The sequence below is a fragment of the Schistocerca piceifrons genome, chromosome 2 (genome assembly GCF_021461385.2).
Source record: "Schistocerca piceifrons isolate TAMUIC-IGC-003096 chromosome 2, iqSchPice1.1, whole genome shotgun sequence".
Classification (NCBI taxonomy): Eukaryota; Metazoa; Arthropoda; class Insecta; order Orthoptera; family Acrididae; genus Schistocerca; species Schistocerca piceifrons.
Genome location: NC_060139.1, coordinates 859,999,221 through 860,025,347, shown reverse-complemented (window position 1 = coordinate 860,025,347; position 26,127 = coordinate 859,999,221). Strand labels below are relative to the sequence as shown.

The following is a 26,127-nucleotide window of genomic DNA, read 5'->3' as shown; positions in this document are numbered from 1 at the left end:
AAGATGCTGTTATTACATAATACTTCAAATAACATGTTTTGACCACAGACCAATATTAGTTGTGTATATACTGACAAAATCATTATCTGTACAAACATTAGATTTTATCAGAATTTACATTCCTGGGTTCAGATATCCAGATAAATTGTAGGAGCAGTGGCTAATGAGGGATTCTTTCAATTTGCATTTAAATACTTTGAGATTTTCAGTTTCCTGCCTGATACCCGCTGCCAACCTGTTATTGATTTCTTTTACACCACAATACATAACTCTACTCTGAATCCCAGAGAGGGATGAATAGTCAGAATGGAAATTATTTCCACTTCTAACATTGACATTGTGAATTACTGAGCTCATCCTAAATTCTTTCTTGTTGTTGACCATATATATCATCACGTAGTACATGTATTGACATTTAAGTGTAAAAATTCCTAGGTCCCTGAAAAGGCAAAAGGCTTCTTCAAGATGTTTGGTTGCCAACTTTGTACAGTATCCTAATTCGGCTCTTCAGTAGAATAAATGCTTTCTTCATATTAGTTGCAATGTCCCAGAAGATCTTTCCATAGGTCAGAATTGAGTGTAAGTATGCTGGCAGTCCTCTGTGCTGGTCAACACGAGAGAGATTTCTGAGAGCAGAGCACGCAGAACTGAATGTATTGGTCAACTTGTCCACTAACTGATCCCACCACAGCTTATTACATAGAAACTTCATACATGGTGTCATATTGAGTGTATGCCCATTGATCTCTACTTTAGAATTTCAAAATATAAGATTTTTGAAGATTAAAGTTTCTGACTATTCATCCCTCTCTGGGATTCAGAATAGAGTTGTGTATTGGCTGTGAACCAATTGTTAGCCTGTTCCATTATTCATCTAACTCTGTGTGGTATGAATGTGTTGGTACTTTTCATCAATATACTTGTGTCCTCAGCAAACATTACAAGTTTTGAAGAGTTCTTCAGTGTCCCATTTAAATCATTTATGTAGACCAAGAGCAGGAGTAAGCCAAGCAATGAACCTTATGGCATATCATATTTAATGTTTCCCCACTCTAATGCCATACCATTTTAGTTTCCCAATCAGAAATCAGTATTTAATGATCCACACAGTCAAAAGCCTTAGCAAAGCCCCAGAAATGCCAACAGGGTAATTTTTGTTGTTTAGTTCTACTAGAATTTTTTACAGTATCCCAAGTATTGCATTCTCAATAGAGAAGCCTTTACAGAAACCAAACTGAGCATAGTTAGAGGTCAGTTACTTATGCCCCTTTTTGTGTATTGGTGTTAATTATGATGCACGGGCACCCACAGGAGGGGGACGGGGAGGGAGAGGCAGAAAGACTGGAGAATTACCAGTTTTTAAGTAAATGAGTTTCTCAGTTTTGAGGCGGCTCAAGCCACAAGAACTCAGTTTCATAGGTGACAAACTTATACTCTTCAGAATTTGGAAGGGCACCTACCTACAGAGTCCATATTGCAAATTGGTCTAATAATGTACATTACATTATTTTTAGTTAACTTTGACTGTTTCCACATTTATTGTCTCTTATCAGCTTTACAATGACCAGTTCCATTTCTCACAAAGAATATTCTTTACAGGTAGGTTCTTCCATCATCCCCTTAACTAGGATGACATACACTACTGAACCGTGTTCTTATAATTTCACAGCACTGACATTATTTTATGAAAAAAGTTCACACACAGTGGTCCTTGATAAGCAACACATATACTAAAATATCCATTGAGTAGACACAGTGCATGCCTAAAGTGTCAGTAATTCATAAATTGACTCAAATGAGAAGTGCATGAAAGGTAACACAAATCATTGGTTGAAACTCGAAAGTTAATTGAGTTATACTGGGAGTATGAATGATGGTCTCTATATGATATTACATGTATATCAAATGGGAACAGACTTGGAACCAATTCTGATATAATGTAAACGGGTCACAGCCTTCCAGCATTTCACGTCGATGTAACTTGTAGACTGACTTTTGTGGAGATGTGGGGATACTGATATTCAGCCATAAGACACTCTTCACATAGATGTTGTTCATTTAGCTACTGGTTGTAAACTTTACTACTATGTGAATCAAGCGATTGCCGGAAAAGTACTGAAAATTTTGATGTGGGGTTGGCCTTGTAAAGACTGGTGTATGAACATTTTAGTTTTTCACAAACCACATAATGGTTTAAAAATCTGCTAAGTCAAATTTAGCTAACTGGACTGAGTTATGTGTTACATCAGTAATTTGCTTTACAAAATATGTAGTGAGCTAATAAAATGTAAAGGTTCATGAAATCATACTGTATTCCTGAGTGAGGAATAACCCATTTATCGGTATGGGTGCCATGTTAAAAATTATGATGAATTATGCAATTTCTTATTTAACTCCTTCATTATTTAGTGAATTGTTTCATTCAACTCATAAAAATTAGGGCAACAAAAGTGTAATGGTACAAGCTGGAATCTAAAAAGTACAATGGCTAAAACTGCAATGGAAAATCTGTGTGCTTTTGAACTTAAACATTAATATTACCTGCTTCAGTCCAGATATCTCTCCAGACAGTTCAATATTAGAGTGTACAAAACCCTGATCCAGCCTGTTGTTCTATATGGCTGTGAGACATGGAGTATCCGGAAACAGGACTCCCATAAGCTCCTTGTTTTTGAGAGAAAAGTGCTTCGGAAGATCTTCGGTCTGGTTCTGGATGCAGATACAGGGGAATGGAGGATCAGATACAACCAAGAGCTTGAAGAACTATACCAGCAGCCCAATATAGCAGGAACTGTCAAAGCCAAACAAATGCAGTGCCATGTGGCCCGGATGGAGGATCACAGATGACCTCAGAAGCTCCCGGATTTCACACCTACAGGAAAGAGACCACCAGGGAGACCCAAGAATCATTGGAGGGATGGACCACATGAAGATTTAAACCAAGTGTCAGTAGATGTGAACTGATGGCGGATAGCAGCAATTGACAGAATACAGTGGAGGAGGAAACTTGTAGATGCTTGCAGTCCACTGGACCCAATCACATAGTAGTAGTAGTAGTAGTATTATCTGATAAGTTTATTAGTTTGAGGAAAATTAAAATATGTTACCATAATGTCTACATACCAGTGTTTCTATGAGAGGTGTCAATCTATCCAAAGTGACATATAAGCTCACTTGAAACCTGCAATAGCATACTGTAGTAATAAGTTCACAGTTCTTAAAAGGTTTTAATAAATTTGGTTTCCAGTGGACCTGTATACACTAATGAAGTCAGCACATTGAAAATAACGGTTCAAGTAATAAAGATATGTGAGGCTAAGTGTAATTAATGTCTTGATAGATTCAGATACATACTATGTATGCACCACGTAGATACTAGGATGAGAAGTGAATAAAGAGAAAATATTAATTATTAGCAAGAGTGGAAACATAGCAGGTGGAGTGGCTCCAGCTTGTTATGATATAAATTGATGCTTTTTCATGATATATGAGAATTCTGCAGTGAATAAAAACTCTGTACTCCAGATGCTACTTGACTCATTGACTGATTACAGAGGTAACTCCAGGGTAATACTACCGAGTAAGTACAAGATTTTGTTACCTTGGCTGAGATAACATCATAGCCAGAAGAGGTGCTACTTTTTAGTTATTTCTCTAACAGATGAGTTGCTAAAACTTATGTCTGGTGGTGACATATGCTTTGCCGATCTAATTAAGTTTATTTTGCTGTGCTTTTGATGGACAATTTTTTGTCATTGTGATTTTAGATACTGTTGAGTAGCCTCTGATTTTAATTTTGTATCACCTGTCTTTCTGCTACTGCTATCTGGGTCTTAAGTATCATTTGCCTTGCCAAGTTTATGTGTTTCATACCTAATAATTCTTCAATTTTTTTTTTTTTTTTTTTTTTTTTTTTTTTTTTTTTTTTTTTTTTTTTTTTTTTTTTTGCCTGGTTCTTGGAATTTTGAAGTTTTTGTGCATCGTTTTGGCTTCTTTTATAGCACACTGAAGAATTTGCAGTACTGCTTGTAAGGCATTTTTAAATCTCTTCCTCTGGATTAGATAATCATCTCTCTTTTCAGCACAAGATTTTTTTGATCCTAGATGTCAGCCACCCTTTTTTTGGTTTCCATTGCAAATGTTCTTGGCCCATTGTAAAGGAAGATTGGATTCAAGATGATGTAAGAATTTGTTTCCATTACTCATCCTGTAAATTGTCTCTTAATAGTATAACTCAGTCAGCATTTACAGTTCTGTGTAGATACAGAACTGTAACAGGTGCTTTACTTTGTTGACGTGTATCTTGGCTCATTCCACACCTGTAATTTTCCTCTTCCATTATAAGATCTCTGTAACTTGAAGTAATGAATATCTGAATGATTGTTTCATTAAGTTAGTTTTTAAATTCATATTTTAAACCAAGAGGCAGAATAAAAGAAGAAGAATCAAAAATTAACATCAGAAAATTGATTCTTTTTTTATATTATTGCCTTGGTCTGTCAAATGCTGATGGGGAATTAAGTTTATGTGGTTTGGAACATGTGACATAAGTTGAATTGTTTTCAAGTCATGTAAGTGAAGCAAGTGCACATCGAAGGTGTAAGAATTGCAGGAACAAGCCTCAGCATTGGGGGCCTAAAGTAGAAGTTAAAATTACAGGACCGATCTAAGAAGTTTGAAGATACAGTGAAAAATTGGGCAGAAAAAATTACAGAAAAGCAACGTAATGGTTAATTGAGCTATTGTTTGTTGAGTAGCCATTGACTCCTTTGAATCACATCATGAGAAAAAAAATGCAGTGAGCTGGAATTCAAAAAAGAAATCCTGTACATTCAGTGGATATGATTCTGATTACCACAGAGAGATACCTACCAGCCCGAGTGAAGAAAGAATTGAAATTGTATGCAGTCTCTTCAAAGAAGACAGCAAGTCATGGGCTTATAAAATAAACTTGTATCAAAACATGTAAGAATACTTGCAAAGTGTCATGAAAAAGTACTGGTCAGAAATACATAATATTTAATTAGAGAATTTACAAGAGTCCGTACTATCGCAACAATGCACCTGGTGTCAAAGTATATTGTGATTGAATATTGCATTAACTGCTGTACACTGCATGTCTGACTAAACGATGATTTACAATGTAGCAAACTTTTAAGGATACGCAATACATACAGGGTGTGACTGGAGGTGGTCTTTTAAATGATGTAAAATAGTGATGGAACAAGAGAAAAAGTAATAGTAGCTAATGAAATCTGAGCCAATTTACAAGATAAGAGTGAGAGAGCCATTCTTTCTTACTTACTTTTAGAAAATAACATTGTTTATGTCCTCTTTTGGGAATGCTTACAAAATGTGGAAAATTTTTACACATTTGTAACTCTAATTGAACACCTTACAAAATATGAATTCACTAGCTGAGTACCCGGCATTGCCCTGTTATGTATTTATTCTCGTCTTCTATTAGTCCACCCCATCCTTCCCCCTCTCTCTGTCCACCACTTCCTACCTCTCTCTGTCCATCTCCTCGGCTCTCTCATTACCCATCTACCCCTTCATCTTCTCTCTGTCTACCTCCTCCACCCTCCACTCTCTGTCCATCTCCTCCTGCCCCTGTCCATCTGCTCCTTGCCACTCTGCCCATCTTCTCCTCCCTCCCCCCCACCCCCCTCTATCTGTTACTCACCCCCTGTAAGTCTATTTCTTCATCCCCCCCTTTTGTTCATCATCTCCTCCCCCCTCTCCCTCTCTCCGTCTCCTGCTCTGTTCTATCTCTGTCTATTCCCCCCTCTCTGACCACATAATACTCCCCACTACTTGCGACCACCTCCTCCTTCCCCCTCTTTGTCCATCTCCTCCTGACCCCTTCTCTATGCACATTATCACTCCCACACCAATAGGAAGTTGCTGATTGTTACTGTCAAGTTATGTCTTTCCAGCTAGTAAGTAATGTATGTGCCAAGTTTGGTTGAAATCGATCCAGGGGTTTAGGAAGAGGTTTTTACCCATGGCCTTGCTCACATAAGTACATATCACAAATATTATTTCACATATTTCAGCTGTATCTCTGGTGAATTTTGCCCTGCAGTTTCATTTTCATGCAACTCAATGTTTATGGCATCGTATATCTTGAAGTATGTGTCATACAGTGATAAAATTTTGCGGTAGACACAATGGTATATGTGGACACCACCTGCAAAATGTGTTGCGACTAGAGTTAGTAGTAAAGAAGCAATAAATTAAAATGTCATGCATGACATGGCAGCTTTTCACACATCTCAGTGTTTTTGACATAATATATTCTGAACTCTGTTTCATACAATGATATATTTTTGCAAGTACCTTCAGTGCTATATCTGAATAGTGTCTACAAAATGTGCTCCAAATAGAGGTATTAGTAAAAAATTAATAAATTAAAGGTCATACTTGATGCAGTAGTTGTACTACTGAACAGCAAAAATGTAGTAAGCGATAATTTTTTCTCCTTTCATCATTTTTTGGGGGGTGTCATCAAGAAAAAGTCGCATAAAGGTTTGAAAGTATGTGTAAAGTTGGTTGCAAGTCACTTAGGTGCTCTCATTCCCAAATACTGAATGAATATAAAATGGCTATTTGCACACAGTGAGCTATACTTAATTTTTCACACCCACCCCACCAATTTGATAGGTAGGTGGTTCTTGAGAATGAGAGCACTTTGTGACTTGCAACCAACTTTATACGTAATTTCAAACCTTTATTTTTCCAGACGGTAAGTGATTTGTGTACCAAGTTTGGTTGAAGTCATCCAGTGGATTAGGAGGATATGTGGACACACATACTTACAAATATACACTTTTATAATATGAGGTCTGTTCAAAAAATTCCAGAAGTTTGTCCACAAACTTTTTTCTTTGCTTGTCTCCTCTATTGTTGCAAAACTTTGTCATTTCAACGGAGTTTTCGACTTTGGGTGATGCAAGAGCCACAAATTGTCTTGCCACATTTCATGGTGTTTCCTTCTGACATTTTCTTGCAGGCATCACAACACATCCTAATAGTACCATTGATTAACAGTTTGTCTCTGTGGCATGAATTCATCATGAACTAATCCTTCAAAGTTAAAGAAAACTATCAGCATAGCTTTGACATTTGACATGGCTTGATGAGCTTTTCTTGGTCTTGAGCCTTTCCCAATCCATTGTGAAGATTGAACCTCAATCTCAAAATCATAATCATAGACCACCCTCTCATCAGCAGTTCTGATTCTCTTAAGGAACAACTTGTTCATACAATCCAAAAGCTCTTTGCAGGTTGCAAGGCGAAGGTTTTTCTGGTACTGAGTCATGAGCTGCGGGACAAACTTAGCAGCAGCACGATGCTTTCCAAGATGCGGTGTCAGGATTCGTCGGTAGACGTCCAAGGGCATCCTGAATGGGGTCACCTTGAACTTGCGTCTGGCCATTTTTAAACTGTGTGAACTATTTGTAACACTGATTGTAGCTTAAGCACTCATCACCATTGACTTCCTGCATCATTTCTTGTGTCTCTGTATAGGCTTTCTTGAGTTTCATGCAGAATTTAATGCAAACGGGTTGCTCCTTTAACTCTGACATCTCGATTATCACAAACTGTGTGACACAATGTTCTACTCAATACAGCACTAAACAAGAACTAACAGGCTTACAACAATGAAACTTCCGGCAGCTACACATTAAACACAGGCGTGTGCAGGAATGCCAACCGCATTTCACTCAACACACCATCAGTGCGACGTTATGAATTTTCCGGAATTTTTTGAACAGACCTCATATGTGTGGATAAAGAAGTATGAAGTGAAGTAGACAGGCACAACACAAGAATTAGACAACATACACACACTCACACAAACGTAACTCACGCCCGCATGATCACCGTCTCTGGCTGCTGGGGCCAGACTCTGACCGACAGTGCATGATAGGAACCAGGGGTGGGATAGGCAAGGTAGGGGTGGGGGACGGTAGAGTACTGCTTCTGAGAGCACACAGGGACGAGGTGGGGAGGAGAGTGGGGCAGCTAGAGCCACTTGGGTGATTGGGGGGGGGGGGGGGGGAGTAAAGGAGAGGAGTAAAAAGACTGGGTGCGTTGGTGTAATAGAAGGCCATTTAATGCTGGTATGGGAACAGGGAAGGGTATCACCTACGTATAGGTTAGGCGAAGGACAGTGACCTAACAAAGGTTGAAGGTAGGGAGGGGTACAGGAATGTAGGATGTATTAAAAAAAAGCTGGTGTTTGTAGGAAGGATCCAGATGGCACAGCTAGAAGTGGATGTGGAAAACTGCATAGAAACCACATTCATTCCAGCCAGCACACTGGTTGCCATTGCCTGTCCTTGAGATGGATTAAATATCTGGCAGGTGTGTCTCCCCACATTATGGAAACAGGCACTAATGTGGTTGGCTAGCTAGATGGGTCCCTGAAAGAAGTATGTGCTATGAAATGTAATTGAAGTTGAGTCATACAAGGATATTATCAGTGCAAAATAATTTTAATAAGACTACAAATCACACAGTTGAAGTCTTAAGTCTTTTAGCTGGATATTGAGACAAGAATACTCTAAATAATAGGCTTAATGTTTTTCATTCCTTTTTAACTTTTTTCTTATTTGGGGGGGGGGGGGGGGGGGGTCATGTGCACATTAAGATCTATTAATATGTGAAGTTGCATTAGTAGGAAGTGCGAATGTGTGACATATGAGACTGGGATATGCCAGATATCAGTGCAAGCTACTGCAATTCTACATACAGTAAGCGAAAAAACTTGCTCCTATTTTAGCAGAATTTTACTGTAAATTGCTGTAAGCATGAAGTGATTTGAGTGATTGGAAAAAAGTGCAGGTCATTCGAATTTCCAAGATGATTTGTGGAAGAGATGTGCACAACTATGGGCCTATATCCCTAAATTCAATCTGTTTTCAATTTTTGGAGCATGTTTTTATACTAATGTAGTATGATCTTTCTGGAGAGAAACAGTCTCCTGTATAGGAATCAAACTATGATCGTGTGACACCCAGCTCACTCTGTTCATCAACAAAACTCAGAAGGCTGTACCTATTTGTGTCCAAGTCAGTGTTGTGTTCGTTTACTACTGGAAGGTGTTTCAGACAGTTTGCCATACTTGCTTATTCAACAGAATACAAACCTGCAGAATATCGGACTAGCTGTGTGACTGGATTGGAGAATTCCTAGTGAATAGAACAAAGCATGTCATTTTCAATGGAGAAAAAATGAAACATATATACATGATGTACAGAAGTGAAATGTGGACTATGAGCAGTTCAGACTAGAAGAGAATTGGAGCTTTTGGAATGTGGTGCTACAAAAGAATGCCAAATAATACATGGATAGATCAAGTAGTTAATGAAGAGGTATTGAATCAAATTCAGGGAAAAGAGAAATTTTTGGCACAACCTGACTAAAATAAGGGATTAATTGATAGGATGCAACTTGGGGCATCAAAGGATAGTCAATTTGGAAAGTGTGAAAGGTTAAAATTGTAGAGGGAGGCCAAGGCTTGGATTCAGTAAGCAGATTCACGTGGAAGTAGGTTGCAGTAGTTATTTGAAGATGAAGATGCTTGTGCAAGGCAAGAGTAACCTGTATTCAGACTGAAGACCATAACAACAACAACAACAAACCTAACATACAATAACACAAAGAAAAGTGATTAAATGACATTACTTGTGTTCAGTTAAACTTAAATAGATATGTTTACTTACTGAACAAGAAAGATGGTAATTTGGAACAATTTGATTATATAAGACACTACTTTTATGTTACCAGTGTTCAGTTATTGATGTGCAGTATGTTCCAATTGAAAGTTTTTGTCTTGTTGATTTAAACATTTGAATAAGTTCTATTTTTCTTTCTTCAGATCAAAAATGTTGAATTTTGTTAATTCATGCAAACCTTAGGTTATGTATATTGTGTACCATCAGGTTGAAAGAAATGCAAATTATTTTTTGTAAAGCTTCAATAATAATACTGTAAAATAGTATTTTCTACAGATTTAAAATATTCAAGTAAATTGTCATTTAGATTTGTATTCCAGAGGAAAATGTTTATATATGAAATGTAAATTCCAGCCACATGCCCTGGCAGGTCCATCAGTGCCCACTGAGCACTGTGTCATTCCCTGCCAATGGCTTCATTGGATGTATTAGGAATGTGGAGGCTTTGTACTTCTCTTTCAGCTGTTGTCAGTTTTTATAACTTGGAGCTGCTACTACCTAGTCATGTAGTTTCTCAATTGAATTGATGCTGAGTGTGCCCCATTCTCGTCCTCCAACCAAAGAAAAATGTCTGGCAGTACAGGGAATCAAATCCAGGCTCTCCGCATAACAGTTATCCACAGTGACCCCTCAGTTATGGAGTATACGTGTGTCTATACTAACAACAAATTGCGACTTGTGCTACTCTGTTCACACTAATAATTGTGGAAATTACTTCTGTCATCATCGTCATTCCCTGAGTAGTGCCTAATCACAAATTCATAGCAGTTATTAAAAATGCTGAGGAAAACTAGCTTCAGTTTTTGCACTTATTTGTAAAGTATTGGGAGAGTACTATTAGTGTGCAGTAGTTTTCAAGGTAATCGTCTTTGTAGCATTACCAATCCAAGTGATCTTTCGCTAACAGCTATCATCATTTAAGGCTCTCCTTACATTCAGGGTTATGTTAACGCACACTGAAAATTTGTAGATGTTCATTAATTGTTTCATTTGCTTTTTATGTTAGGAGTTTTACTCTTTTGCGATGAGAGTGTTGTTGTCACTGAAAAATGAAATTTTGTGTATCTGTGTAACACTTGTGTTACGTATCATTCCAGAGGAGCTATGTGTATCCCTAAATATCCTTACCACAGAATGACATTCACAAATTAAAAACCATAAAATGAGTTATTGTACAGTAAAGCTCATATATCTTGCAGATGTGTTATTTTATTTGTATATTGAGAATTATGCCATAAGACAACACTTGTCTCCAAGATGGGACCTTGATTGAGTAACTCAATGAGAGGAAGTACCTGCATGAGTGGGAATATGGAAGTTCCGATTACCAACAACCTAAGTTGAAGAACTGCCAATAATTTAGAAAAAAGTTGTCATGATTCAGACCAAGAAAGTGTTGCTGCTTCATTTGTTCTATGTACAAACTTCACACTGGTATTGATGTTGATACAAATGTAATGTCATCCAGTTAGTGATGTGTAGTTATATTTATGGACAATACAAAGTGCTACCCAAAATATCTGAGAATTTCATTGTAAAAATCAGAAAACTATACAATGCATCTTAATGTCCTCCATCACCTTCAAAGTAGACACCTCGTGCACATATGCAACAATTCCAGCATTATTCCCATTTTTGGAAGGACTCCTGGAAGTCCATGGAGTGAAGGGTCCATTGTGATTCCACTTGGATGTCTTCAGTCGAGTCAAAGCATCGCCCTTTCAGTGGGGTTCTCAGGGAACAGGTAGAAATCACATGGATTTGGCCCGGCAAGTAGGGAGGATGGGAAGCCATTTCAGTGTTGCCTTTGCCCAAGAATTCCTTCACAACCAGTGAGGAGTGTGCAAGTGTGTTGTCATGATGCACCAACCAGTCTTTCTTTTTCCATAACTCTGGCAGTTGGTACCAACCATTTTTGATCACTGCCTGTTGAGAGTCTGACCAATTGAAACAAACTCCTAATGCACCATTCCCTGAATGTTGAAAAAAAAAATGATCAGCATTGACTTCATGTTGCTATGAACTTTATGAGCTTTTTATCACCTTGGAGAAGATGGTCTTTACTATTGTGATGATTGCTGCTTTGTTTTAGTGTCATAACTGTAGGCCCAAGATTCACCATCTGTTATGAAACTGGATAAGAATTTTAGACACTCTCGAATTCTCGGTTGCAGCTCAGTGCATGTCTGAATCCTGAGGTTTCATTGGTCGATGCTGAGAAGGTGAGGGATGAACTTCGCTGCAATTTCCTCTTGTGTTTAGTTTGTTGGCTATAATATGTTGATATGTGCCATAACACAGCCTGAGTCTGTTACAAACATCGTGATTTATCAGCCTTTGGTCTTTGTGAATCACATCACCTACTTTCATGTTCATTTCTGGTGTTGTGTATGTTGAAGTCAATCAGAATGTTTTGCCATCTTCCACAAATTCTTGCCCTTCCTCGATGTTCTTGAACCACTTAAATGTTCTTGCTTGACTCAGTGCACTCTCACCAAATGCCTCTGTCAGCATGTGGCAGGTTTCGGCTGCAGTTTTCTTTAGCTTGAAACAGAATTTGATGAAAATCTGTAGCTCCTTCACTTTATCCATTTCACAATTTGCAGAAGCACTGAAACACATCCCGACATGCACCACTGCAATTCACAACTGTGTGTACCAAAGACAACGCAACTTTGTGTCTCAGTAGTTATGATGTGCACCTCGATACATCTAGCGGCAGAATCTTATTCTGCTTCTGGGTTGACTGATACAATGAAATTCTCAGATATTTTGGGTAGCACCTCGTATGCGAGTTATGAATATCAGTGGTCTTCATATACTACTCAAGAACAATTAGGGAAGTAGTATTGCATTACATTACAGCAATTACAAAACGATCAGGGAAGAGGTCTGTCATAGCCTTTCGAAGGCATGACCAAAAAATATCAAGAGGTAATGAAGAATCTCCCTAGAATAACACAAGCAGTGAAGTAAAACACTACACACGATGTGGGAAATCATTTAGGGCTATCGAGTAATGGTACTAATACGCAGTCCTGAGATTAATTTGTATTCAATGTTATGTATTTATTAACGTAGAGTTTTATTTTATGTTTGTGGCCTTTCTATCCTGTTAATCATGCTGATGTGATAGAAAAATTCCTGGTTGAAATACAAATCATGGAAAGAGTAAAGACAACTGCTGATTACATAACTGAGGCATTGAGTGATAGACAAGCACATACATGAGATTGAGCATGTGGATATGCTTTCAGACAATGTCCTTCCTCAGAGATAACAAACATGAACAAACAGAAATGAACATTCACATGCAACTATATTGTCCTGCCCCAGTGACCCAAGAGGATATATTGATATACGACAGTACTTACAGATACTTACCAGGGTTGTCAAACATAACATAAATTACTGATTTTATGATTGTGAACAGAAAACAATAAACATTTTCCTATATAAACGTAAGCTTCTCTGTAAACTAAAAATAATTTTTAAAGGTACTGCACAAAATAGTGATGCTGTAAAATGAGTTTTCATTGTAGTGTAGACTGGTATAATGTACATGGAAAATGGTGTCTCACTGCCACTGCATTAAATTTTACAGCTGAGAAGGGAATCTGGTGCACTACAAAACATTCGAATAACTGTTGTAGATAACTTCCAAGGAGAAGAAAACAAAATAATTTTACTGTCATTGGTACGGAGCAATGAGGATGGCAAGATTGGTTTCCTTAAAGTTGAAAACAGAGTATGTGTAGCCCTCTCAAGAGCTAAAGAAGGCTTTTACATAATTGGTAAGTCTTGTTTTGTATAAAAAATGTAGTCATTACAATGTGATATGAAGAATAGTTTGTATTCAGCTTTTAAATGCTTATTGTGGTAACTTTCATAAGGCTGCCATATAATATCTCAAATGAAATTTAGATACAATTTTGGTAGGTAATAACATAATCCTACTATACTGTTATTCAAAAATGTGGTAATTTAACAATCACAAATGGAAATATACTTCCAGTAGAAATAAATATGAAATTAGAATGAGCAAGGCAGCAGAATGACCAAAAATTGAGAGAAAAAATTATTTAAAAATTGAAAAACCATCATCATGACCATATAAACATGAAGTGAAAAAAAGAAAAGGAAGAAGACTAGACAAACATGTGTGTGGGGTATCTCATAACTGTATTTAAATAAGGGAAAATCCAGGATGGCATAACAACAATACGAAAAGGATAGATTGCTACTCACCACATACAAGAGGCATTAAGTGGCAGACAGGCACAATGAAAAACCCTGCTAGATATTAGTCAGATATGGAAATAAGTTTATCAGCAGATGTAGCCAACTCCAATACATTCACACAATCACAACTCGTACACGTGACCAGTATTATCTCTGGGCACTAAATCCTGACTACGACAATGTCTGAAGTGAGCAGCAATCTTTGCTAGGATGGGAGTGGGGCGAGGGAGGTTTGCCAGTCTAGTGGTAGGGGATGCCAGTGCAGAACTTGGGGACAGGATAGTGGACTGCTAGGTGTAGTATCGGTGGGTTGTTCTAGGGGCATATGGGAGGGGGGTAAAGCGAGAGAACTATACAGCAGATGTTCTGGTAAGATAGAAGTTGTCTGAAAGACTGGAGCAAGAGAAGGGAAGTGGATGTGAGGGTGGAGGAAACAGACTAACAGGGAGATCTCTTGGCTGCGCAGTTTGGAAAAGGTTGTGCTGGTGTAAAGAGTCCAGGTGGCATAGGCTGTGAAGCAGTTGTTTCCATCAAGAACATCATGTGCGCCTGCCCACGTGCTGTCAGGGTTGTTTGGGTTATGCTGCTGAAGCTTTGCTGGGAAGCCCTTACACATCTTCCATACAGTCCCAATCTGTCCCCACACAGTTTCCACACTTTTGGAGCCCTGAAGGAAGATATTGCTGACCGTAGATTTGCTTCAGACAAAGATGTGCACATCAAGGTTCAATCAGGCTTCTGCAGGTGGTCGCAAACATTTTTCCATGAAGGCATCGATCATCTTGTCTCGCAGTGGGGTGAATGTATTAACAGTTCTGGCAGTTATTTTTGAAATAAAGAACTGTTTACATTTTTCCATCTGTCTCGTTTTCAGTTGACTGCCCCTTATACATAATGAAATAGCATATCATTGTAGAGCAGTAACAACACATAATTCCACCCCATAAGTTTCACATCCAGAAAATCAGAATAGGTAAAAACAGAACAAGGCATTTTCCAGGACTTTACGTATACCTCACTATTTCTGTTCGTATTTATCTCAACAAAATACACTCATGAGCAGTTCAAAATTAGATATGTGTTGTATTGAAGAGAAAGTTCCTGTCACCAAAGTGAATTGATTAGTTTGGTATTTCACTTGATTAAGAGGTCGTCATACTGTGTCTTCCAGGTAACAGTCAAGTACATCCAGGCAAGACATGTAATATCACCACAGTTGATAACAGCCAGTTGTGAGTGGATACTACATCTTGAAGGCAGTGTAAGCACTGGGCTCTTCTCATGAAACTGTTTCATGAACATATTTTGAGAATCAGATCTGAAGGATTGTGGTTAATGTAGGTTTCCGTTAACTGTTTCAGATTAAAACAGTGACTAGATTGGACCATAGTCCAGCAAATCACCAGTTAAGTGGTGGATAACAATTCACTAGGAGACATACTATCCATAACCACCCTCCTGCTCTGACATGTAGAAGACACTGTCTCACATACACTCCTCTGCTCAACACATATCCAAGGGTACAAATATTAGTATGGATGGAGGTATACTGCCAATGGATGCGTGCAACTTGTATTATGATTACCTGGACTGTGATCCGTGATACACACTGGAACAGTGGGTATAAGTAACTCGGTGACCATACAGAACTATGCACCTGGCTGCCCAATAGAACACCTATCAAGCAGATTGCAAAGGCATTCTTGTCTGGGGGCAGGTTTACACGTAGTGAAGTGAGGTCCTTGATGTGTCCTTTTCATTTTTTGTTGGCAATAAGTATAGGAACCTATTATACAGTTTTCCTCGTCTTATACCATTCAGCTGTTAGGCTTATCTAATATTTCAAACAGAGACTTTATGTAATGTCACTGTCAAGAGTTAATACGTGTTTAAGTGTTTAAAAAGACATTAGAGTTCTGCAGAATATGAGAAAATCACACTGTTCTTAATATACCATGTATTGGTATGTAAGTGTTAGAATTCTAGGTCCCTGGAAGAGGCTTCTGCAAAATTTCCGGTTACCAACTTTACACTATGTTCTTACTGTTTGCTTCTGTAGAATAAATAATTTTTTCACCCCAGTTGCATTACCACAGATGATAATGTCAAAGGGGAGTATTGAGTGAAATATCCACCAAGTTTGCTGTCTGTCATATCTGGAGACAAAAACAAAGAGAAATCACAACTGAGCTTGTTGTTTAGTGTACAATTTACTGGTGCCATCTCTATTTATTATCCATATAGATGCATAAGAATTTCACACACAGAGCTTCATTTCAATTCAATTCAATTCAATTTATTGCTCATAACACATAATTTTACATACATGTGCGTTTTCAGCTAAGTATAAAGTTTTTACAATTACATTGTTTTAGTTTTATGTTATTTCTTGTTACATTATAATTCACAATAAATTCAAGTTATAATGGCATTTTTGGATAAGCCACTGTGTGACTTGCTTTTTAAAAGTATCCCACATCTATATCTTAACATCATTTAGTAACAAGTTATTAAAAACAGCTCCTTTAGCATAGGGGCTTTTAGCTGTTAAAGTTAATGTTGTGGTAACCATATGAAAGTATTTTCTATGCCTTGTTTTATTGTTGTGAATATCCATGTTTCTTTTTGTGATCTTAGTGTTTACTTTCACTAACATTATAGTTTCTAGTATATACATGGCATAAACTGTGAGAATATTGTGTCTAATTAATAGGGGCTTGTAAGAAGTTTCTGGTTTTACTTCTGCTATGATCCTGAAGGCTCGCTTCTGCAGTATGAAAACCCTTTTCATATTAGTTTGGCATGCTCCATGCCACAGTACTATTCCATAAGACAAGAAAGGGCACACTAATCCATAATATACAGTCCTTAGGGTTTCAGAATTAAGATGTGGTAATTTTTAATACATTAAGACTGGGTGCTATTTTTTTACAGACATAATCAGCTTGATGCTTCCATGGAAGCCAATCATCTATGCATAAACCCAAGAAGTTACAATCTGTACAGGTTTTTGGTAGAATTTCATCAATCACAGCATTTTCTCTGTTTGGACCACTTGGTTTAAAATGAACAATATTAGTTTTTTCTATGTTCACTTTTAAGTTGTCTCTTTCCTTTGTCTCTTTCCTTTTCAATAAAGTTATGTCTCTCTTCCAATAGGCTGAGCTCACTGTTTGGATAACAGACACCAGATGTATTGCCCACAAGTTCCCGTTCAACATTGATATCAAAGCACTTTGAACTGAGGGTGCAACAATCTCAGCTTCCTTAGCAGTGTCCAAATTCTGTTACTAAACCATGCCCATAATTCATCTGTGTTCATTACAGTGGAACCAAATGATGTCAATTCATTGCCTAAGTAGGAGGCCAACAGTTGCTTATCTGCCCTTCCTAACATAAAACCTCTCCTAGTCTTTTTGATGGATTTATAAATTTAGTAACCATTATTATTATGATAACATAATGATCATTTATCCCTGTCTCTGTACTGACACTGTCGACAAAGTGGGACCTGTTTGTTGCTACAAGATCTGAAATATTTCTGTTGTGCGTGGATTGTTGAAATAGCTGTTCCAGGCAGTTTTCAGAAAATGCATTCATAACTACTTCACAAGACTTTCGCACCACTTGCGATGTCCTAGTCTATACCCGGTAGGTTAAAGTCACCTCCAACTAATATCGCATGATGGGGGTATTTCCGTGCTCCTGTGTGTAGACTTTCTGCAGTGATTCTGCAACTGTTGAGGTGGAACCAGATGGCAGGTAAAAGCATTTAAGAATAGTTTACAAAAAATGACTTGGGATAACATTTATAATGAACCAACTACTGACATAAATTTGTAAATAGCGTTCCTCATAAACTAATCAGAAAGGAAATTAAACAGCCATGTAAAAAATGATGTGTCATGAGGGGGATTAAAATATCTTGTGAAAGGAAAAGAGAAATGTGTGTGTTGGCAAGAGCATTATCAACCTTTCAACATTACTGGATCACACAATTGCATCGAAATTATCGTACATTTTGTTAAGGGATCATGCTTATTTACAACCTAAAATATAAAGTCTATTTTTGGGTGTCCGTCCTGGGTTTTTTTGTTGCAATTGGCCTATCTAGTGGCTTCCAGGGGCTGGTGGCTTCCAGGGGCAACAAAAAGTTCATTTTCAATATTTCACATAATTATTGACTGAATTTGAAACTTTAACATGCTGTTATAATCTACTCAGTAAGATTAAGCTAAGTTTAACTCTATAATAAGTATTACAATTAGAAACTAAGTATTTGTTTTGAATCTGATGGCAGTCAAATATTCCAACTTCGTTTATCCATTACTCAAAAATAATAACACTTAGCAACTTCCAACAAACTTCACACATAACTTCAAACGTATAAGAAACTTTTTCTCATTGACAGCCCCCACAAAATGATGGAAGGAAAAAAGGTTTATTGCTTGCTACACTTTCGCTGTTGATGTGGTCTAGCATCTGCATCTGCCGTGACATTTTAGTTTTTTACTTTTTACTACTAATGTTATTTGCAACATACTTTGCAGACAGTATCTACATACACCACTGAATGCACCTGCAAAATTACACTCATGCTCAGAAAAAAAGCAGAACACTTTGAACAAATTAGAGATAGGATATTCATATTCACAGGACATGTTCATTAGTATGTTCTATATAAATGATAGCATTTCAGTCACCTCAGTTCAGCATGTGTCTGGTTACCTAGTGGACACAGGGTCTGCCATGGGCCCTGATAACTTGTTCCATGCATGACTGCATAGATGTATATAAGGCCCAGTTCCATGCGTGATGGCATAGATGTATATGAGGCATGAATGTCCTCCTGTGGTATAGCCAAATATGTCACACTAGTCACAGTGCCCTGGACATGCAGAATGCGGCCATAATTTTCAAACAAACAGAACCTGGATTCATCTGAAAACACTATCTGATGCCATTCCTGACCCCAGTTGTGTCACCCCGTACACCTTAGCCCCGTGTACCATGCTTCTGCATATTCATCAAAGGTATGTGGAGAAGTGGAGGATGCACATGTATCCCATGCTGTGATAAACAGCTGTGGACTCTGTCACCCCTGATAATGTATATGTGTCACACTGTCATGCCAGAGCCGAGGAGGAGGCAGATCTGACCGGCAGTGGCATTCGGATGAGGTGTCGATCTTCTTGGGGGGGTGTTCTGATTCATATGACCTGACCCATCACCTTATGTTCTACATCCTTCCGTGAAACATTCTGCATGTACCTGTTGCACTGCTGAAACACTTCATCCCACATGAACAGCAATTTGTTGGATAGATGGATCACATTCTCTCATACCAATAATGCACAGTCTTTCAAACTCACTGGTTTGACGGTAATATTTGTGCAGACACCTGCGAGGCATCCTGCATGTCTGCTTAAGTCACAATCATCCATTACCTTCGGTTTATAGCGACAATGGAAACTGCAGGCACATTTTTACAGTAGATGGTGTTGCACCTCAATATTGATGTTGAACATGAACCTGAGGTCCGACATGGTTCAAATACTAATCATTTCTGCAACATACTAATGTACATGTCCTGTGATTAGAAACATCCTATCTCTGGTCATTCAAGTTGTTCTTTTTTTCTGAACATGAGAGTATATCACTGTATGGTGCATAGTTCTCGGGGGTATGACGTGATAGGCACTTAGATGTGTGAAAAACGAGCTCTGTTTGCATTGGTATGCAATAACACTTCAACATCAGGTGTGCCATTTTAATTTATCACTTCTTTACTAGTAATGCCATTCACAACCCATTTTGAATGCAGTATCTGCATTGACCTCAGAAATAATGAGATTTGTGAAACTTTGCTTAAAATTGAGTGCAAATTACCCATCCTGTAATCATCGTCCCGTATTTCATAATGAATGCACTTAGCAACTACCGACAAACTTGAAGAATAATTTCAATATGATAATGAAATTAGAGTGCTGTTATGATTCTTGCAGTGCATTGGATAGAACTCCTGGCTAGCCTCAGCCTGTGCTTTATACTGGTACCACATAAAAATAAGTGTCATTATTTCATGCAAACTGCTCCAAATTTTAATGCTACTGATCCTTAATTTTTTTATTAGGAAACAATTTATAAAAATTAAATGGGGATCATAAAACTATATGAAAAAATTGCTTCGTTATTTGCTTACCATGGAAGAAGACTTGAAAGTAGAATGTATCATCACCATCATCTTCCTCCTTTGGAGGGTCATGAACATAAGAACTGGAAGTAGATGGTACGAATGTAACTGTATTTTCTTCATACTACTGAGCATTTTCCATAGGAACAAAATTTTTGCATGAACTGGTACTCCTCACTCACTTGCCGCAAGCAAACATCCATTCACTGTGGAGGTGATGAGCCTATTCCTATTTTTCTTTTTTGTATAAATGGATCTTACTGAAAATTCTTTTGCGGTCAGCATTTGAATGTATAAGGGATACACATGAGAGCACAAACTCTGGCAGAGCTGGGAATTCTCTCTCATCTAATAATTATTTTATATTGAGTACGTTCCGCCAAAACATGTCCATTTCGGAGTAGTTCTTAATATTTTCATTTATTTTAGCTGTAGGAAGTTTCCTCCAGTTGTCATAAATTTGTTGTAGATGGTCATCATCATATAGAGGGACTATTCTTGGCAATTTTGGCATAAGACTTGTAAGAGAGGGAGTTTTTTTCTCTTCCTTTGTTTAAAAGACCGGGCTGCAAGCAGTGGTAACAAATCATTGTATATTTTGGGTTTCTGAATTGTCTTGCTAGGTCGTAGCCATGGACTTAGCAGAAGGCTATTCTAACTGTCTCTCAGCAAATGAGAGGAAGGCTTCGTCCGTATTGTCGCTAGCAATGTCGTCCGTACAACTGGGGCGAGTGCTCGTCCGTATCTCGAGACCTGCCTTGTGGTGGCGCTCGGTCGGCGATCACACAGTGGCGACACGCGGGTCCGACATGTACTAAATGGACCGCGGCCGATTTAAGTTACCACCTAGCAAGTGTGGTGTCTGGCGGTGACACCACAGTTAACAACTTTACCACTCTGGAAATACTAATCTGTGACTTTCTGTAAAATAAAATAATTTCAAAAAATTGTCATTGAGTGACTGGTGAACTTATTCCTCTAGGTATTTAGAATCAAAATAGATATGCAAAACATTCCACTGTTCTAAAATTCTCACTACAGTGGTCCACAAAGGCAGCTATGTTGACTGTGATGGATGTTCCAATTTATGAACTTTGATATCTAAAAACTTTTGAAATTCAAGCAGTTGTGCCTGTGTCTTAACACTAGCTTTAAAATGGTTATGAAAGTTTCTAGCCAGGTTTTCACAATGTCTTGGATGACATTTACAGTCTTCACTGACTGGCACATATGTGAAGCAAGTACTATACATTTGAGAATAATTATACATTTGCATTTGAGAACAATTGAGGAGGTTGGTGCAACAGTGGTCTAACCCTCTCCAATACGGAAAATGAGGTATTGGTGCCATCTGTTGTCTAGTGAGGTGAACTACCTTTCTATCATGCGGCATAGACCAATATCACCTCGTACATATTATTTAGAAGCCACTAATTTCTTCCCTCAAACAAACTTTGTTTTGTTTGAGTGCAACATTGGTCCAACCTCAAACAGCCAATGACAGGTCAGTATCTGGATCACGTGTAATAACATCAAGTATGGCTGACATTCAGGGCGAGAGTGATGTCTCGAGCAATGAAAATAATGAAGAAACAGTGGAAAACTGTGGAAGGAAAAGGGCAAGGGGTATACATTCCTGGGATAGGAACATAAAGAAGAGGAAAAGAAATGCAGGAGAAGAATATGTAGGGAGAACAGGCAAGAAAGTCCACAAATGAAAACTAGTTTATAAAATGCATATATTAGTGTGTGTGTGAAAGTAAACCTAGTGAAGAAAATATATGGCGCAAGTGGAAATGAGAGCAGGAGACAACACACCCGTGAGTATTATATTTCGTTAGATGGTTGTGATGAAAGAGTTTGCAAACAGGCTTTCATATCTTTGATTTCTTATCTTGGAATCAGTAATGGTAGACTTTCGAGGGCAGTTTCATGGAAACAGACACCAAAACAAGATGGTCGTGGAAGACTTGGAAATAGACCCAATAAAGGTAGTGATCATCAGTCCAATTTAGTTGTAAATCCTATTAATAGTTTTCCATTGCATGAGATCTTAATGCAGCTATGATGTATTAACTGTATGTTACTTGGATGCAACAGGTACATAATCCTGAAGATATTGTTAGTGAGTATATTTACAGGGATATTTTAAATACAAAATTCAACCTGTCTTTTTCCTCACCATCTACTGACACATGCAAGGTGTGTGATTCATTGCGCATAAAACTTTCACATGCGGAGGAAGATGTTGAAAAAGCTAATGTCCAAAAAGAGTTAGATTTGCATCAATTAAAAGCACAACAGGCATATAATAATATAAAGACTGATACAGCTTATTCTAAAGACCACAGTTCTGTGAAAGTGACAGCATTTGATTCACAACAAGCTCTGCCTACTCCCCATCTACACACTAGTGAAGTTTTCTACAAGAGACAGTTGTGGACTTACAACTGTTGTGTGCATGATTGTACTTCAGATGATGTGCACATGTATGTATGGCCAGAACATATTGTAGGACGGGGTGCTGATGAAATAATATCATGTTTAATTAAATATACTTCCAACAATCTTCAAAATATTGATAAATTAATCATGTATTCTGATAACTGTTTTGCTCAAAATAAGAATACATCCTTAGTATGTTTTTGGTTGCAACTTATTCACAAACAATATGTTAAGGAATTAGTTCACAAGTATCTAATATCAGGTCATAGCTACCTACCCTGTGATAGGGACTTTGGACTCAAAGAAGAAATACTAGGACAGGTAAAAGAAAATTTAATGTAACTGAAATGCAACAGGTTGATTTCGTAAGTTCAAAGCCTTTAACTGATAAAATAACTAATTGTAAATTTACTGGGGATGAAGAACCTGTTGCTTTCAGTCGCATTTCAATGCTGAAAGTCTCTGTTGAACAACCATGGAAATATTGTGTCAGGTATTGTTATTCAGATGGTATAGAGCAAGGTGCATATGTGAGTATCATTAAAGGACAAAAGAGAAAAAATAAACACACCCTTGGACTACAACATGTTCAGCTAGTACCAAAATATTCCAACCCAAGGCCAATAAACCCAAAGAAACTTACAAGATATTAATGACCTTTTGAAATATGTTCTACCCATTCACCATTCATTTTACAATACTCTGGTATCTCAAAAGAGAACTGAGGAAGATGATAATATACAACATACTGTGGAGGATGACACTGAAGACATTTTTGATATTCCTGATTATGTATAGTAGGCCTACTGTGTAATCTTGCAAAACACATACTGAAAAAGTATACTGATAAAGAAAGCTCTTGCTTGTAATGATAAGTTTATAATCTTAATATTTTACTGACAGAACTACTTTGTGTAATGTGTTTTAAATTCATATTAAAACTTGTAAAAGAACTATTAGGATGAACATATGATTAATTACATTACATTTATTCAAATAATATGTTTTCTTCTTTCTCATGTACACAAAAATGTCAATGCAACAGTGGTCCAACCAAGAAAACAAATTGCAGGTGCCTCATAAAAACTGCACTATTTCTAAAACTAATTCACAAAAGACTTTATAACATTGTGCTTAAGTTAACCAATCGTCATTGAATACATCACTACCAAAAAAAGTGGGATTTCGAAATTCCAAGATAAACCACAATTGTATAACTTTGACCTTCTGTTTCTCTATTTCTTAAAAAAGTGGCTTAGACCACTGTTGTGCTGACCCCCTCAATTAGTCTAAGGACATTTTTCAGGTAACCAAATAGCAACAGAGTCTCTTGATCCCATCATAGAATTACAACCATTAGAAGCAAATCCTATAATATTGTTTTCATAAATGTTGTACTCAGAAAATGAAAGCATTACTTGAGAATAAAGGCTTTTACTTGTTGCTTCCTCATCTACCTTGTTGCTTCCTCATCTACCTTATCGTATTCACCCTGCTTAAAATTTTCACAAGTATTCCAAAATTTACTTTCAATTTTATTTGTGTCTTTATCAAAATATGTAACCATGCCACACAATGTTTTAACAGATCCTATGTCTCTTGACCCAACAGTAAGAGCACTGAATTTTGTATGTCTCAGTTTTTCTGCAAGTTGGCTCTTATGACTCTCTCCTATAATGTTCTATATGATCTGGGAACATTTAGTGTGATGCAAATGTGTAGAGCCAGTGATTTTAGAATCAGAAAAGCGACTCTTAACTACACCCTATAGGTGATTACAATGTTGAAAGGATGATTGTGTTCTGCCATGAAGCCTGCCAATTTAATTGCAGCACTGTGAACCTGATTATTTAAAGATCAGTTGCAGCTGACTTCACAAATGACAGCAAAGTTGTCTGTCTTTTAGACAGCACCACCTTTGCTTTTTTGACAATTTTTTACTTTTAAAATGCAATTCAGATACAAAAGTAAATGTTACAGATTCTACAGCTATAACAATGAAAATAATCAATTATTGACAATATAATATAAATGGATGGATAAAAATGTCTACTCACCAAGTAGCAGAGGAGAACACACACACAGAAAAAGGTTTAACTTTTACAAACTTTCGGAGCCAGTGGCTCATTCTTTCTGGCAGAAGAGTTGAAGAGGAAGGAAGGGGGATGATGGAAAATGACTGGAGAGGTTTAGGAAAAGGGGTACAGTTCAGAAAAGCCTCCCAGAACCCTGGGTCAGGGGAGACTTACTGGACAGGATGAGAAGGAATTTTGATATCTAACAACTGGACAATCAGTCTTTCCTTCTCATCTGTCCAAATAAGTCTCCCCCGACCCAGGGTTGTGGGTGACTTTTCTGAACTGTACCAATTTTCCTAAACCTCTCCAGTCCTTTTCCTTCACCCCTGCTCCTTCCCCTCTAGCTCTTTTGCCAGAAAAAGGAGCCACTGACTCTGAAAGCTTGTAAAAGTTAAACCCTTTTATGTGCATGTGCTCCTGCCGGCACTTGGTGAGTAGATTTTTTTAATTATCCATTTAGGTTCTACATGTTTCCTTTTCAGAGTTTGATTCAACAGTGCACAACCAACTTTTCAATTCAGGATTAGTTTCCCAGACGTTTCTCTATTTTTGTTTTCACCTCTTACATTTAAACACAACTGCTGTAGATTTCTTAGTTGTAGTGGGATCGTTATCACTATTTCTTGTTTCCATTGACACAATTTTGCAATACTTAACACCTTATGAATTGCTCACTGTCCTTACCTGAGCCAACAAGGTAACTAATCATTTTCACTATGTATGAGCACCATGCAGGGTGCAAAGCAGTCAGTATGGTGAATTCCCCAGGGGATTCTTCTCAGGGAATAACCTAACATGACTTATACAGCTGAAGCACAATGAAATTGGGGAATTCCACGGCTGGACAAACTGGCAAGTAAGCTACTCAAAATTGTATTGCTGAAATAAATTGCCAAAAATTAAACAAAGCATAAAAATTAATACAATAAAAAAGATAAATCGTAACAAAAGTAAAGCGTTTCTAAAGATTGTGCAATATATGTGTGATCTGAAGGGTGGATCGTATTACTTTGAACAATTAGTTCATGAGCCCACATGAATTGTAAATGGTTGCAAAAACACACTTGACCTCTTAGCCAAAAATAATCCTTATCTAATAGAGAGCATCATGATGGCTACAGGGATTAGTGAACACAAGGTCAGTGTAGCGAGGCTCGAAACCATATCAACCAAAACCACTAAAATTAAATGCAAAGTATATCTATTTAGAACAGCAGATAAAAATTTGCTTGATGCCTTCCTAAGAGAGAGTCTCCATTCCTCCCAAGCTAATTATGTAAGGGTAGACCAGATATGGCTCAAATTCAAAGATACAGTATCGACAGCAATAGATAGATTCATACCACATAAATTAATAAGAGACGGGACTGATCCACTATGGTACACAAAACACGTCAGAACACTGTTTCAGAAGCAACGAAAA

The 26,127-nt window shown here is 37.6% G+C and overlaps 1 protein-coding gene across 1 annotated transcript in view; it reads left to right on the top strand.

The window, feature by feature from the left end:
• Positions 1 to 26,127, top strand: part of LOC124775938 (NFX1-type zinc finger-containing protein 1-like) — a 346,822-nt gene that overhangs the window by 76,110 nt on the left and 244,585 nt on the right. Inside the window, exon 7 of the mRNA XM_047250783.1 lies at positions 13,351 to 13,544. Coding sequence (XP_047106739.1) covers positions 13,351 to 13,544 — 194 coding nt within the window. The remainder of the gene's footprint in view (positions 1 to 13,350; positions 13,545 to 26,127) is intronic.